General features: G+C 35.9%; 1 protein-coding gene across 2 annotated transcripts in view; it reads left to right on the forward strand.

Moving 5' to 3' along the window:
* Positions 1–622: 622 nt before the first annotated feature.
* The window catches only part of MYEF2 (myelin expression factor 2), a 40,043-nt gene continuing 25,063 nt past the window's right edge, over positions 623–15,602 (forward strand). For both annotated transcript variants that reach the window (XM_015097059.4, XM_027971851.3), the window contains exons 1-9: positions 623–841; positions 5,982–6,190; positions 7,425–7,477; positions 8,646–8,653; positions 8,757–8,850; positions 12,123–12,314; positions 12,988–13,141; positions 13,688–13,737; positions 13,852–13,915. In XM_015097059.4, coding sequence (XP_014952545.2) covers positions 681–841; positions 5,982–6,190; positions 7,425–7,477; positions 8,646–8,653; positions 8,757–8,850; positions 12,123–12,314; positions 12,988–13,141; positions 13,688–13,737; positions 13,852–13,915 — 985 coding nt within the window. In that variant the 5' untranslated portion in view covers positions 623–680. The remainder of the gene's footprint in view (positions 842–5,981; positions 6,191–7,424; positions 7,478–8,645; positions 8,654–8,756; positions 8,851–12,122; positions 12,315–12,987; positions 13,142–13,687; positions 13,738–13,851; positions 13,916–15,602) is intronic.

Here is a 15,602-nt window from a genome sequence, read left to right on the forward strand (position 1 = left end):
TTTAGTCTTCTTTTTGCCTTATTCTCTAGAACAACCAGAACTCAAAGGAATTCAAAGCCATTCTTTCTGGTGAATTGCAACCAGTCATCAATGACTATTTATTGAATGTCCACAGGGTGCCTAGGCACTGAAGTAGCAAGTGATTTATTTGCATTATTCAAAGGATTTCTAAGGGGAGTCTGAAGATTAGCAGACGTTTGTAAAGATGCTAAGCGGTGGGTGCTTCTCTAATTTAAATTGCCCCTACAGGAAATGATTAGAATAGTCTAGGTTTCAGAGCCCTAGGGATTTCTAACACCCAGAGCCGACTTTTGTTAGTGAAGACCCCCCCGGGTGCCACAGGACTGAAGGGGCTGGGGCTCAGAACACTGCCCTACCACGGGCTTCAGGACAAACCAAGCCCTCCTTGGGCAGGGGCAGGACCGACTACGGCCATGGTGGCTCACACACGCCACCAGCCCATCCTTCTACTCCCCTCCCCGCGCACTCCCACTCCCTCCCCTCTACCAGCTCACACCATCTCCCAGTCTCCCAGCCCTGACTGGTTCTCGCGAGATCCGGGCAACTGAGCGCTCGGGGCCTTTTCAAATCGGGATCCGTTACCGCTTTGCCGGCCGCCGCCATTGTCGCGCTCGGAGCCCCTCAGCGCAGGCGGCGGAGGCGGAGGCCGTGGCGGTGGGATGGCTGACGCCGACAAGCCCGAGGTGCTTAGGGCCGCTGGCGACGACAGCCCGCATCGGCAGCCCTCGGAGCCGCCGGGCGAGCCCCGGCGAGAACCTCACCCGCCCGAGCAGGAGAAGCAGCCTCCGCAGCACAGCAGCAGCTCCAATGGCGTTAAAATGTATTGTCTTTTCCTCAGGGGACTGGGACGAGGTGGGGGGCGGGAGATCGACCTGGGGGCGGGGGGTGCCGAAGCCGGGGCTGAGCCTTGGCGGAGGATAACCGTCCCCGGGCCGTGGGCGGCGGGTTGGTGCAGGTGCAGTCGGCCCTCTCGCGGGCCCTCCCCGCCCGCACCGAACCGGGGGAACCCGGATGCGGGCCTGGGGGCTACCCTCCCCTGCTACTGACCCAAGACCGCGAGTCACCCCCTCTTCCCGGACTTCGGTTGGAGAACCCTTACGCAGAACTCGGCGGTCGCCACGATTTGCAGGAAAATGGTCCCCCCCTTTAAAGGCCAGTAGTTAGTGTTCATCACTAGGGAGTAACTAGGGATGACATCATCGGACATTGCCTCTTAACCGCCGAGAACGTTTGTAAAAGGAATATCTGCACACCCCCTCTCCCCCGTCTTCCCGGCCTCATTCTGAGCTTTATCAATTCACTGTTGTTTTCTAAAGTGTGTATTCACTTCTTAACTGATTTATATACCAAGAGGAAGTTTAGTAATGTGCTGTGAGACCGAATCCATTGTGTTATCCTTGAACTGGTGAGAGCTACTTTAAAAAGGGAACGGTGCGTGGTGCCTTGCTCCACCCCCTTCCCTACCGCTTCCCCATGTTTGTCAGCCACACAGGCTTTTAAAAAAAAACTCAGTGCGGGATGGTAGGATCTTAATTTTGGTAAAATAAGATCGTTTTTTAGTTGAAGGAAACCCACTACTTAAAACATTGCAGCTGTCATCAGTTGCCGATGAAGAATGTGATCGGTTCGAGTCATAATAATTTCCAGTTAAAAGGAAATGCTGTGCTTCCCTTTGTTCTTGTTATATAGAAGGAATATGAAGTCAGACATTTCATCTGCACATGCCCAGCTCTTTAAACCTGAAGTTGAAAGTATGTTAATAATTTTGTGAAAACACTAAATTTACTAGAAAGTAATAATGTTCACACTAAAGTAGGAAAGATAAACGTTCTTACTTTTCTTTGTATCAGAATGTTTGGAACACTATGTAAGACCTGGACCAGTCTAAGGGTTGATTGCAGATGAAATAGAGTAGGTCTCCCAGCTCGGTTATGTGCTCTTGCTCTCAATTGGATTTGAATAGGATGGGCATTATCTTCTAGGAAAAACAGAGATGTGGGTATAGGAGATTTGACCTATCTCCTAGTGGAGTTTGTTCCTGGGTGGAACCTGGTGCACTTAGAAACTGAAGACCAAAAAAGTGAATGAAGCATTTTCAACCCTTCCTGCCAAACTGTGGGCTTTCAGGGATTTGGCATCATAAATATAAGTGAAAACCAGTGGAATGAGAGATAAGAAGTACTTTGTTTTATCTAAATATGGGCCTGCCACCTCCTTATCAAAAAGTACAACCTTGAATTATGGAGAGAAGCCCTACTGTACTCGTGTATGATTAGTATAATAGTCTTGGTACAGATAAAGCTGGTGTCTGAACTTCCATGAGATCGGAAAGTCTCTAATCCCTTTTTAAGTCCCATGGGGGTGTAGATAGACAAAAGAAGTGAGAAGTGGGAAAAGAATCACTTTCACTTCTTACTGAAGCAGAGGTAACTATAAGGTGAGGAAATGTTACTGGTAAATACAAACGCAGATTCTTTTCCTATTGCTTATAACTCATCTTTCTCCCTGCCTCTTTTCCCAGTTGTGTAAAGAAACCAGTTTACTGTTGGGTTTCTTGTACTGTCTATTTCTTGAGAACGTACGACAGACCATCATGGATCACTTGGGCTTCCTAGGTGGCTCAGTGGCAAAGAATCTGCCTACCAATGCAGGAGACCTGGGTGTTTAATCCCTGGCTTGGGAAGATCCCCTGGAGGAGGAAATAACCCACTCCAGTATTCTTTTCTGGAAAACCACATGGACAGAGGAGCCTAATGGGCTACAGTCCATAGGATCACAAAGAATCAGATGCTGAGTGACTGAGCACACAGGCATGGATCACTCACACTAAGTAACTAGAGACATTTACTTACATCAGCCTAACAACCTTTTTTTTTTGACTCTGGGCACCAACAGAAGTAGTCAACAACCCAATACATAAACCTTGAGTTGATTCACCATATATTCTTAATGATAAGAACTTGTAGCACTGATAAAAATGGCCACGTATTGCCTTAAAATGTTGCTTAGAGGTGAACAGAGTGCTGTTTGTCATCAAGAGTGAAATTTTTACTGAGGCTAGTCCATAGTAATTGAGAACGGAGGCAGCTATGTCGGCATCAGCTATGTCTTACTCCTCTTTGTATTTAAAAATGCCCAGTGAACATTTTAAGAAATGCCAAAGTGAGCTTTCATATGATCATGAAACTTGAATACAGAGGATTTATTTGGCATGTTCACATCTTTTGACAAGAAATTAAAGATATTTCCCTTGGTCTAGTCTTTTTCGTTACGCCAAAATGGTATACTAGCTCTCCTTTTCTTAAGTGAATGTGAGGAAAAATAGCAATGTTGTTATAATGCTTCATTATTTATGTGTGACTAACAACTTGGAGCATATGGAGATTGAGAGTTACATTATGATGTTTGTATATTTCTTTTTTGAAATTTATTTTTATTTTACAATGTTGCATTGGTTTCTGTGATGCAACAGCATGAATCCACCAAAAGTATACGCATATCCCCTCCCCCGTAAATGTTCCTCTCACCCCTCCTCTATTATTATAGTTCACTTTCTTAACAATCAGACTATACCTTTAGCAACTACACTGATTTTACCTTCTGTAGTAATCTTAATTTGTGCATTGTAGATGAGCAGTTTAGCAATATCTTTAAGATGCCACTAATTGGGAAAAACTTGGAAGATGTCTCTCCCTCTGGTAATCCCTTGAGCAGTAAAGAGCATATCCTTTACTACTCAAAAGTGAAAGTGAAAGTCACTAGAGTCTGACTCTACTGAAGTGGGTAGCCTTTCCCTTCTCCAGGGGATCTTCCCAACCCAGGGATTGAACCCAGGTCTCCCACATTGCAGGCAGATCCTTTACCATCTGAGCCACTGGGGAAACCCAAGAATACTGGAGTGGGTTGCCTATCCCTTCTCCAGGGGATCGTCCTGATCCAGGAATCAAACTGGGGTCTCCTGCACTGCAGGTGAATTCTTTACCAACTGAGCTGTCAAGGAAGCCTTTAATACTTAAGGAATTATATTATTATTACTACTCAAGGGATTAATAATTAATGATTTTACATTATTGCTTTTTAGTGGAGTTGTCAGATTGTTGTAACTTTACAACATCTGTGTAAGAATAAAAGAACATACTTCAGAACTTTGTGCAAATTTCCTAGTTGGTTTCACGTAGGAAGAAAATAACGGGAAGGGGTATTTGGATAGGGACTGTATAGTTGTCTGCTCACCTGAACAGAGACTTTAACAATATTTGTTGAATTCAGACTGTAAATAGGTTCTTTGGGGGATGGAAAGGATTTGTTTTTGTATCTGATGTACCTGGGAAACAGAAAAGTCCTCTGTGGCTTTTGACTGCTTGCTGCCGTTTATAGGAGTGCCACTCTGTTTAGACAGGTGGGTACTTGGTGGAGTACAGTTGAGGAGATCACTTCCAGGCATGCCATTTCTAATGAGGGAAGATGCTGGATAGTGAAGTTGTCCCTGTCTAGGTCTGAAGAGGTGGCAAAGCATATTTGGCCCTCATGTGTCTTCCTTGATTTTAACAGTTTTTCTGGCAGACAGTAGCATCGTCTGTGCTCAGATGAGTATGGTTTCTTAATTAACTATTCATTCAAAAATGAACATTTGTCAAGCACGTATTACCATACTAGATACTGCTGATATCACTGCAGATGGTTTTTGTTCTCTAGCATTTTACATACTGTACTCATGGCTAGGTTGTTTCCTGCCCAGAAAAACAGTTATCTGAAAAATTCGATGTATTGTGGAACAAGTGACTACAATTAGAAGTGTGTGAAGTACTGCAGTGTATAAATCACACAGTTGCTTGGCTTAGGAGATAATATGGAGCCTGAAACCTGATTGGTTGTCAGAATAATCCAGAAAACCTAGGGCATCATTCTCAGAGATTTTTCTTAATATGGGTTAGTGAAAAATTGCTTTCAAATTGAAGTTTTAATTAAATACTTTTAAGTTCAGTAGGATCATTGGTGACTTAAAAGAAATCTGTTGTTGCTTTTGTTAAAGATTACTTTTGAAAAGTAAATTTCATTTTTAAAATGTATATCCAAATTTTTGTCTTTAGGATTTACTTTGTTTACCTACATGTTACAGATGCTTGGTGAATAGCGTCATGTAATTGAAATGTGATAAATGTCTTTCCAGTTAGGGCCTCATTAAAAAGTAGATTTATACATTTCTGGTTCATGTTACATTTAAGTACTGCTTCTCTCCTCCATCCCATCCCACCTATTATAGATATTACTCTTAATAAAAATGGCTCGATTCTGTGAAATACCCTATCCTAATTTGTAGGTTAAAACAGAAATACTGAACATGAAAATAATAGGATACCTTATCAGGTTGGTCAAAACTGGGAAGAGACAAAAATTGTGAGAGTCATATGGGGAGTGTATAGATATAGATATAACTGTGTTTTGATTATGTTTTTAAGCAATGAAGGAGAAAAATTCTGGGAGGAAACTGTTATTAACCTTTAAGATATGAACTTTTTCATTGTGTCATTTTGTAAATTAAGTTTTTAGAGTTCTGAATGAGGCCCAGAAAGTTAATTCTCCATTAACAGTGGCAGTTTTAATATACTCTAGGAATAAAATCACCCATTTCCCCCTCTTGTTAGGTTCTAACAACATTTATTAAGTAGTATGATGGGGAAAACTGGGTTTGTTTGAATGCTGCAGCTATTTAATATGGAAAAAAGAAGGGTTGTTAAATGAGAACTTTGATAATATGCTGAAATCATTGCTTTGAAAAGACATTGATTGGGTAATTTCAAAGGCAGTAGTTGACTCTCCAGCTGCTTTCCTTAGGTCTAACTTAGGGGAGAATTTTGTGAAAAGATAAATGTGAAATACTTATTTTAACATAGACTTCCACTATTGGAAGCACCACTGAGGTTTTCTTTTTGTTGTTCTGTTTTGTTTTTAATTCATAGGGAGAATGATGAATCAGTCAAAGAAGAGAAATCTGAATTAAAAGAAAAATCTACAGGGAATAAGAAGGCCAATAGATTCCATCCTTATTCAAAAGATAAGAATTCAGGCACTGGAGAAAAGAAGGGTCCAAATCGTAACAGAGTTTTTATTAGCAACATCCCATATGACATGAAATGGCAAGCTATTAAAGATCTAATGAGAGAAAAAGGTAACTATTTTTGATAAACTCATTGTTGGATGATCTTCATTTAGAATGGGGAGGGAGATAAGCAAACTTTTTTCATTCCTCTTAGCCACACAGACTCAAAAAATTGATTTTTGTTTATTTCTTGACACATAAATTAATCTTTTCCTCTTCTTTCACTTGGTACAATTTCATTACAAGGTAGTATGGATAAATGAAGTTTCTTTTTTTTTGCCATGTTAGTGGGGAAGGAGCGAGACAACATATGCATGCCACCAAGAATTTTGTTAAAGTGATTGCTTTGTCTAGTTGAAGTTTTTATAGATTTTTTAAAGGACTATTGCATTAGGTAAGCAATACATTTAGTGTGTTAAAGTATGAATAATAAGGTCTGATTATTTCTTTTTCCAAAAGCTGTTTTGTTATTATCTTGGTGGAGTCTGGAATCTGGCTGTGGAATTCATTTTGTTTGCATTGTCATGAATGCCATGATGCTGTCTCTGCAGTTCTATATTAAAATTGCGTTACTGCTGTTGCAGTTTTGTTTTCAGAATAACCTGAAAACCTTCATTTTATATATATGGTTTGTTTTGGGGAAAAATCATTTTAATACTTGATCTTGTAAAAGTTAGTTTTGTTATTTCTTGAAAAATTGAGTTTCAATAGTCATGCAAACTATGTACTTGGTTTTGAGGCTGATCTAATAAATAAAAAAAATTTTTTTGCATTGGTGTATCTGTTGTAAGGTGACAACTATTTGATTGGTTTTATTCACTGACTTTATTTAGAAAGTGTGTGGCTTGCTGTGAAGCATGACTTGTAAATTTAGTTTACTGACGGCAAACATGATTTGAAGACATTCAGGTAGAAAGTCACCTTAAAACAGCTGTTGTGTGTAGGGGACCAAAGTTATTTGAAAAGTGCTAATGTTGATGTTTTTAATATGATAGGCTAAGGGACCTTTTGTATGTATATGTGCATTTGTTCACCAACTATATCATGCTGGCCAAAATATGATCTGTAGCATGAATTAGGTTAATATGGTTGTTAGCTTTTTTTAGAGAATGTGGATGATGTACATTTCTGAAAATTAGTTAAATTTACATAGTCATTGACAGGAGGTATGTTGGTCTGGTTTTGATTGTTGGTGAATAATAGGTGCTTTTCTGTAGAGTTGTGCACAGGTGTGCAGTAAAGCAAGATACTGGTGTTTAAATGTATTGTTTCTTGGTATCTTCCTTTTGTATGTCTTATGTAGTTGGTGAGGTTACATACGTGGAGCTCTTTAAGGATGCGGAAGGAAAATCAAGGGTAAGTGCTGTGGGCAATAATCTGCTTGAGGTTTAAAAGTTCCTCAGCAGTTTACTTTTTGTATAATACTTGTACCAGTTTTTGGAAACTTAAGTTTCATTTTGTTTTACTCTATTATGAAAGATTTGAGGCTTTATACTAGCAAGTCTGACACACAAACCAAACTAGCTGCCTTGAAGAGGTGGGTTTTGAAAATGCTCATAAAAGGCATTCACTTTTCTAATGCTCTAAGGTAATGCTTCTTAGCCAATAGATTTTAATATAGGATTTTTTTTTGTTGTGTTCTGATGTCTTCAAGGATATTTTAAAAGTCACTGAAATGATAATATTTCTTCAGAGTTCCATGAGAGGCCTGTAGCTTAAAGGTGTTATTTCAGAATGTATGTTTGAAACTTGCACTAAAGAGCTTAATTTGGTAGCCTACAGGACTACAGAAAAGGCAGTGCTCTGACCAATTGGATGAATATAAAAACATTGATGATTAAATTGACAGGGAAGGAATAGGTTGATAGATTTTTATCTTTAGCAACAAAAGCAACATATTGAAGAATATAATGGAAAACTTTTTAACAATGTTTAATTATATCAGCAAAAACCAGTTGGGTATGATAAATAAAACTTCTGTAATCATATTCAAAGGGCACTTTGAATATAATAATGACAAGGAACTATTTTAAAAAATGATTCTATTACTTTGTTTCTTTAGCATTAATTTTTTAAAACATAGTTACAACTGGATGTTATTAAATTGTGTGTAGCCAGTTTTCTTTGAGAACTTTGTAAAAGTAAAATTGGAAAATTTACATTAAAATTATTTGTACACCATACATCTTTCAAAAACACATATAACAATGTAAGGATAGGTATTTGAGAGCCTGCAGTTATTTCCTTGATTGAATTTGTGCGATGACATTGCTTTAGTTTTAAAGAACAGTCATCTAAAAGTAAACGTGCTTCTTAGATGCCAGATTCTACAATCTTAAATGGATAGATCTAAAAATTTATAGGAAATTTGTGGTCATTTGCCTGTTCTGGAGATGTAAAAAACAGAGTGATTGTATTATCAGTTGCTTTAATGATTTAAATGTTAGAATCTATCATTAACTTCATCTACTGATCCAAAACTTTTTTTTCTTTTGCATATATTGACAAATCTACCTGGATGTAGGGTTGTGGGTAAGAATTTTTTTTTTTTTAGTATCTTAAGTGAAATTTAAATTTATGATTGGAAAAAAATCTTAGTACATAAACATTTCCTATAAATTTTTTTCCCTTTAAGTGTGGTTGAATTCAAAGATGAAGAATTTGTCAAGAAAGCACTAGAGACAATGAACAAATATGATCTTAGTGGAAGACCGTTGAATATTAAAGAGGTAAGATTTCTTGTATTTGAAATAATTTAAACATTTGAATAAAAGGACATGGTTTCTTTGGATTTTCATCTGGTAATGTTATTTATCTGATTACAACTTTTTTTAAAGCATAGATGCTTATTAAAGTGTTATATAGTTGATGACAGTTTGGCTTGTACATGGTTTCATATTTGCTTTTAAGCAATATCCTATGTATTTGATTTGTCACAAGTTGTTATAAGCAGAGGTGTATGATTTGTAAAAATTACAGGGTGCAGAAATTTAAAGAGGGCAATGCTGACTTTGGTATAAACGCTTTCAGTTTTCAGATTGTGTTGTCAGATTTGAAAAATATTGCAGATATTCTTGTAGTTGATAAAGTTTACTTAGTAATTCAAATACCTTATAGATTTAAATAAAATTGATACTCACTTTTAATAAAATTAACCTGAAACTATCCCCGATTAAAATTTAAGAAAAGTTATAAATCTATTAGTGAAATATATAACCAGAACTTATATAAATGGGATGTTTAGATGCCTCCCTTAAAATGAAGATATTCACTGTGTGAAGCAGTGTAAATATGTTGACAAAAGAATGATCGGAAGATAAAATGAAAAACTATTTACAGTTAGCTGTTTAATTAACCTTGGAAATGGCTAGCTTGAGTAGAAGTCATTTTCATGTCTCTCTTCAGTTCATATTGTTAATCTTACCTGAATAGTTTGATCACATACCACTTAGGCGCATATCCTTTTTAAAGTCTGTAATAAGAAACAACAGAAGATATAACCTTGGGATGCTGAAGAGTTTCCACCAACATGGATACAAATCATTGTGGAATAGTACTGTCAGTCACAGTTTAATGTAGTATGGTGTTGGTTTGAGTCCCAGCTCTATCATTTTCTAGCTGTGTGACGAGTTAACTGTAATAATTTTGACTGTTGTTATTGCTGCACAAGCTGGCAGTGTAACTTGGTCCTTGGTCTTGTGTTCCTGGAAATGAGATGAATAATAGCTTAAAATTAAAGGCCATGCTGCCAGCAAATAAAAGTATCCCTTATCTCTTTATTGGAGTCAGCTTCTGAGTTTCTCTAATTCTGTTTGAGCCTAAGGGTTTTTTCGTTTTTCTTGTTGTTAACATTTTGACTGAGAAGTAGAAAATTGGTAGAGGAAGTTTAGACTCTAGTAAGCTGTTCCATTTATTTGATATTAAATAATTTTCATGCATAAGCCAGGACCAATTTTTCAGAAATGTGTTGATACCCTAATAATTTCCCGTAAGGAAGTAACATTTGTAGAACAACCACCATGTAGGAAATTATAATTTTGAAGATTATGACTTACTTTTTTATGATGTTTCCTATTCCTCTTCAAAAGACAAGTATTACAGGGAATTCTCGGGCGGTCCAGTGGTTAGGACTGTGTGTTCTTACTGCCAAGGGCTGGGGTTCAATGCCTGGTCCAGGAGCTAAGATCTCACAAACCTGACAGTGGGGCCAAAAAAATACCCCACAAGTATTATAGGTTCTGTGTGTGTTTTGTTATTTTTTAAACTGGGAACAAAGCCCATACTGTTTGTGTTCTTTTAAGTTTTAGCGCACTGTAGATCCTTGGTAATATTTCAGAGACCCTATAACAGATTTATGTGATCCAAGGTGATATAGAATACTTCTTATCTTTAACTGCCTAAAGAGAAGAATGATTGAGTTGGCCGAGCTAAATGATGAGGTGTTCTTTATTCAATTAACTTTTCTGGAGTATTATCTCTAAAGGTTCCTTTCTTGAAATTATCTGATTTTCACATGGGTGGTAGGATCATTGCCGAGAAATACTAGTTTGAGTCTAGGGAAAAGTATATTTCCAATGTTCATTAACAGATATTAGAATTACATTTTTAAATTTACTTAATGTGCTTGATAGCAGTTGTAAACTTATAGGCTCTCTCATAGCAATAGTAGACAGTGACAGACAGACTGACACCTAATGGGAGCGGAGGACTAAAAACCACGCTGTATAGTAGGTGGTTTTACATAAGTTGTATTTTATATATGTTTTATGATATATATGTGTGTATTTTGTGTGTATATGTGTTTATATGTATGTCATACATTAAAAATAAAAATATAGCAATGTGCTTTATTAATATTAAGATGTTAAGGAGAAACCGACTCTCTTAATGGCTCATGAAGCATCTCCCCTGCTATGTCCTCCTCCTTCCCCCACGGATAACCACTATTCTCAGTTTTGTATTTGTGCAAGTTTTTGAAACCTTAGGCCTGAAGCATTTATTTATTAACTTAAAAAGTTATGTAGCATTCTTCAGAACATTTCTTTGTTTTTATATTTCTTTTTACTTCTTCATCATGATGGAATAAATTGAATGGCAGAATACCTTTATCCTTACATTCACTTCACCTTCTATTCTCTTAGCCTTCCTAGAAAATTTATTAAAGTCACCCAGCTTTCTTTTCATTAGAATTCCCTGACCATGACCAGCAGAGTAGAGTGTAGATGGTAACATGTATCGTAATCATTTGGTATTGCAGATAGTAGTCTGTGTGTTTATGTGGTTTTTGTATTTTGTACTCTACTGAGATAAGTGAGAAGTATGTTTAAGCTTGCCTTTTTTGTTTTGTTTAAAGGCAGAATGTTTCTCTTAAAAGTTAATGAACTAAAGAAAACAAAAACCCAAACAATGTTTAGTACCATTCTTTACTTGGTACTTAGCCTTTCTTTATCTTCTTCTCTCCATCTCAAATTGTAATCATTTTTGAGGTTGGAAAGTATATAATTCTCTTTTGTTCAGAAATAAAATTTGCAGATTGTAACTGTTCCCCTCTACCCCAGTATTTCTGGGTTTTGTAATAATTTGTTCTCTGTTGAAAGCTTTGCGGTAATATGAATTTGGCATTGCTTTGGGTGTATCTTTACCGCATTTTGAAAAGGAAAGAGTCACAGTAAGTATTTGTTCCTCTTTGAGTTATTTGTATGTGTATGTGCCATATATTTGTATACCTGTGTGAGGACAAAATTAAACTAATTTCAAGTTCTTAAGTGACTTTAGTGATTGGAAAGAGGTATTTAATTGATATCCCTGGAGACTGAAATCTTTTGTCTGTCCACAGGTTTTTATGGGACTGGATTCTCTGGATGAGAAAAAAGCTCACTCTTCAAGAGGGCCAGTAATTTGAGCCAGTTTGGATAGCTGCTATAGAATTTGAAGTTGTTATTTTAGTGGTATAGATTTACTGATGTATATAGTGGCACTTAACATTGACTGTGTATTATAGGATCCTGATGGAGAAAATGCTCGTAGGGCATTGCAACGAACAGGAGGATCATTTCCAGGAGGACATGTACCCGACATGGGATCGGGATTGATGAATTTACCACCTTCCATTCTCAATAATCCAAACATTCCTCCTGAGGTTATCAGTAATTTGCAGGCTGGTAGACTTGGTTCCACAATTTTTGTTGCTAATGTAAGTGTAAGCTTTACTCTAAAATTTTGCCATTTAGATATTTAGTCCTAATCATGAGATTATTAGATGAATGGGTTACAGGTTTATAAAACATTTTGCTTGTTTTTAACTAAAGTAAGCAAAATAGTAATTATTATAAACTCAAACCCAATTTGAGTCCATAAACACAAGGTTAGAGTATAAACACAAGTATTTAGGATTTTTAAAAATAGAACTGTAGAATTTATAAACAAACAGTTCTTGATATTATATACTATTATTGTATGTGACTTTAGTCTTATTGGTAACTGGATTTCTTTCTTTAGATTTGATATTTGTGAATGTGCATGTTGTCATTGGTTTGTCTTAAGCTTTTGAAAGCCAGTGATATCAATTATACTTTCCAAAATCTGAATTTCTGTCAGTAAAAATAGATATGAAAGTTTCAAAATGTACAAAACAGGACTGAGCAGCACTGAGAGGCTGTTTTTGAGAATTTAAAAAAATCAAGGGTAAGGAACAACATAGATGTAGCTTACTGATCTTTAACAACTTCAGATGTTTCTATTTGATACTGTTGATACACTGTTTTACAAGAATTAGAGTTCTTTATATTTTGGAGAATTTAGAAATGATTTGATTAAGTGGGGAGAGGGGTTAATAGATGTGTAACTTTATATGATTTTATATTAAGCTTGACTTCAAAGTTGGTTGGAAGAAGCTAAAGGAAGTGTTCAGCATAGCTGGAACTGTAAAGCGGGCAGATATTAAAGAAGACAAAGATGGCAAGAGCAGAGGAATGGGCACAGTCACTTTTGAACAAGCAATTGAAGCAGTTCAAGCAATTTGTATCCTGATTTACACTTGAGCGTTGTTTAATAAGGTTGAAGTTTGATACCATTTTGTGGGGATCATGGAATTTAAGGTTGCCTTATTTAGAAATGTATATTAGAATTTGGTCTCCAGTGCATAAAACCTTTATTATGTCCAAGTACTAAAGTCACTTTTAAAACTTGAATTAGCCATATTATACAGGCCTGGTATTAGCTTTTTCCTACTTTTTCTTGCTACTACAACTAATTGTATACATGTTGTTGACAGTAATGTATCTCATTGTACATTAACATAGTTGCTTTAAATGATGCCTAGTTAGTTTTATTTTTTCAGTGGCTGGATTAAAAGATATTTTATTTATAAAGTAAAACTATAAAGCAAAAAATTGAAGCTTTTCTTTGAGCATGTGGAAGAAACTAATACAAATAAGTAAAATATTAAAAGACGTTGATTAAAATATTAGGGGTAGTTTGATGCTAAATATGATTATTAAAAATGTGTTTGTGTTCAACTATAATTTCATAGTTGTTCTGACTGGCTTTCCTTGACTGAACCAACAGCTATGTTCAATGGGCAGTTTTTGTTTGATAGACCTATGCATGTGAAAATGGTGAGTTCCTGTATATCACTTCAACTCTCCAACCTCAAAGTTTACCTGCTTTCTTCTACATTACAGATCTTTTAAGTTATATATTAACCATATAATAAACTTTTTTGCAACTAGGATGACAAGTCTGTCCCTCATGAAGACTACCGGTCGCATGACAGTAAAGCGCCACAGTTGCCACGTAAGTGAAGCCGTTCCTAGACGCAACGCAGACGGTCATAGGTGAAACAGGACTGTCTGTGCTTGCATCCCCAGTTGCCCGCTGTGTGGTGTTTCGAGTTATGGAGCTAGTTTGTGGTAATTAATTAGGAAGACTGAGAAGATAAATATGTGCCACTTTCTGTTTCCTTTTTGTAGTTTTTCCTGATTATAAAAGCAATATATACTAAAAAGTTCGTTAAGGTCTTATGTGGGTGGGGGAAAGTCTTTGTAATTTTATTATCCATAAATAACCTCCATTATTATAACATTTTTGTGAATTTCCTTCCAGTGTTTCCTTATATATGTATTTTTTTTACATAGTTGAAAACTACCACATAAATAATTTTCTATTTTTTTTGTTTAGCAATTAGAATGTAAGCACTATTCCTTGTTATAAATTCTTTCTAAAATTTTTTTATTGGCTGTTAACCTATCATATGGATATAGATAACTATATCCATATGATACAACTCCATATCTCCATATAGCTCCATAACTATTTCAGTGTTATGTATATTTTAGGTATGTTAACTTTTTTTCCTTTAATCACCAACAGAGTTTTCCTTTTTTCTTTCTTTTTGTATACAAGTCTTTGGTATGTTTTTGGTTATTTCCTTAGGATAGATACCTTGAAGTAGATTTATAGGTTTTCAGGTGATCAGTGTTATCAAAATTATTTTCCAAAGGATTATAAAACATCAATATAATATATTTCACATCTGTGTCTCAATGCTCCATCTTTAAAATGAGGATTCTTATGGTACCTACTTTATGGATTGGCATGAGAATTATATGAGTTAATATATAAAGTGCATAGAGCAGTTCTGCGTAATGTAAGCACTCAGTAAATACTATCTCTTATTCTTTTTGTTATATTTTTCTGTTTATTATTAAAGTTTTTTTTATCATAAACTGTTTATATAGACAAATATAAAATCACTCATGTAGCTATCATAGACCATATTTGTTTTAGGTGATTTTTTGTTAACATTTTATAGATAAAGATTCTCCTCCCTTAAACCACCTCCCATTAGATAACTTTACCTAGAAGAAACAACTTATGGATACAGTGTTTATCATTTTATCTGTGTTTTAATAATTTGATTACACATTTATACATTCATAAACATTATATGAAATTGTTTTGCTGGATTCAAAATTTGGTGTGAGTGAAATTACATTGTTTATATTTTTCTGCAACTTGCTGTTTTTGGTTTAACATTGTTTTTGAGATTTCATGTGTGTTGAAAAATTGTAGCTCTAATCCCTTCACTTCAGTGGCTAATGCCACATTTTGTAAATATATGTGTGTGGGTATTTTAGGTTATTCTAATTTTTCTGTTATAAGAAACAATACTACTTTCAGGAGAATTTGTCGCTCTCCCTGAAAATACTCTGTTCTCTCAACATTGGCTAGAACTTATTTGTAAAACTGGCCCTGATGTATAGTGTTTGGGAAAAGATTTTTACTTACTAACTTTATTTACTATTATTTATATACTATTATTTACTGTATTTACTGTTGCTTCTTGAGTCCATTGTGGTAATTTCTATTTTTCTGAGAATTTACCATTTTTGTTCATTTTCAGATTTGTTGGCATAAAATAGTCTCTTTCAATTTGTGCCACAGCTATAGTTCTGTCATTTTTAAATTCCAAAGGTTTGCA

Source organism: Ovis aries, chromosome 7 (genome assembly GCF_016772045.2).
Source record: "Ovis aries strain OAR_USU_Benz2616 breed Rambouillet chromosome 7, ARS-UI_Ramb_v3.0, whole genome shotgun sequence".
In the NCBI taxonomy this organism is placed as follows: Eukaryota; Metazoa; Chordata; class Mammalia; order Artiodactyla; family Bovidae; genus Ovis; species Ovis aries.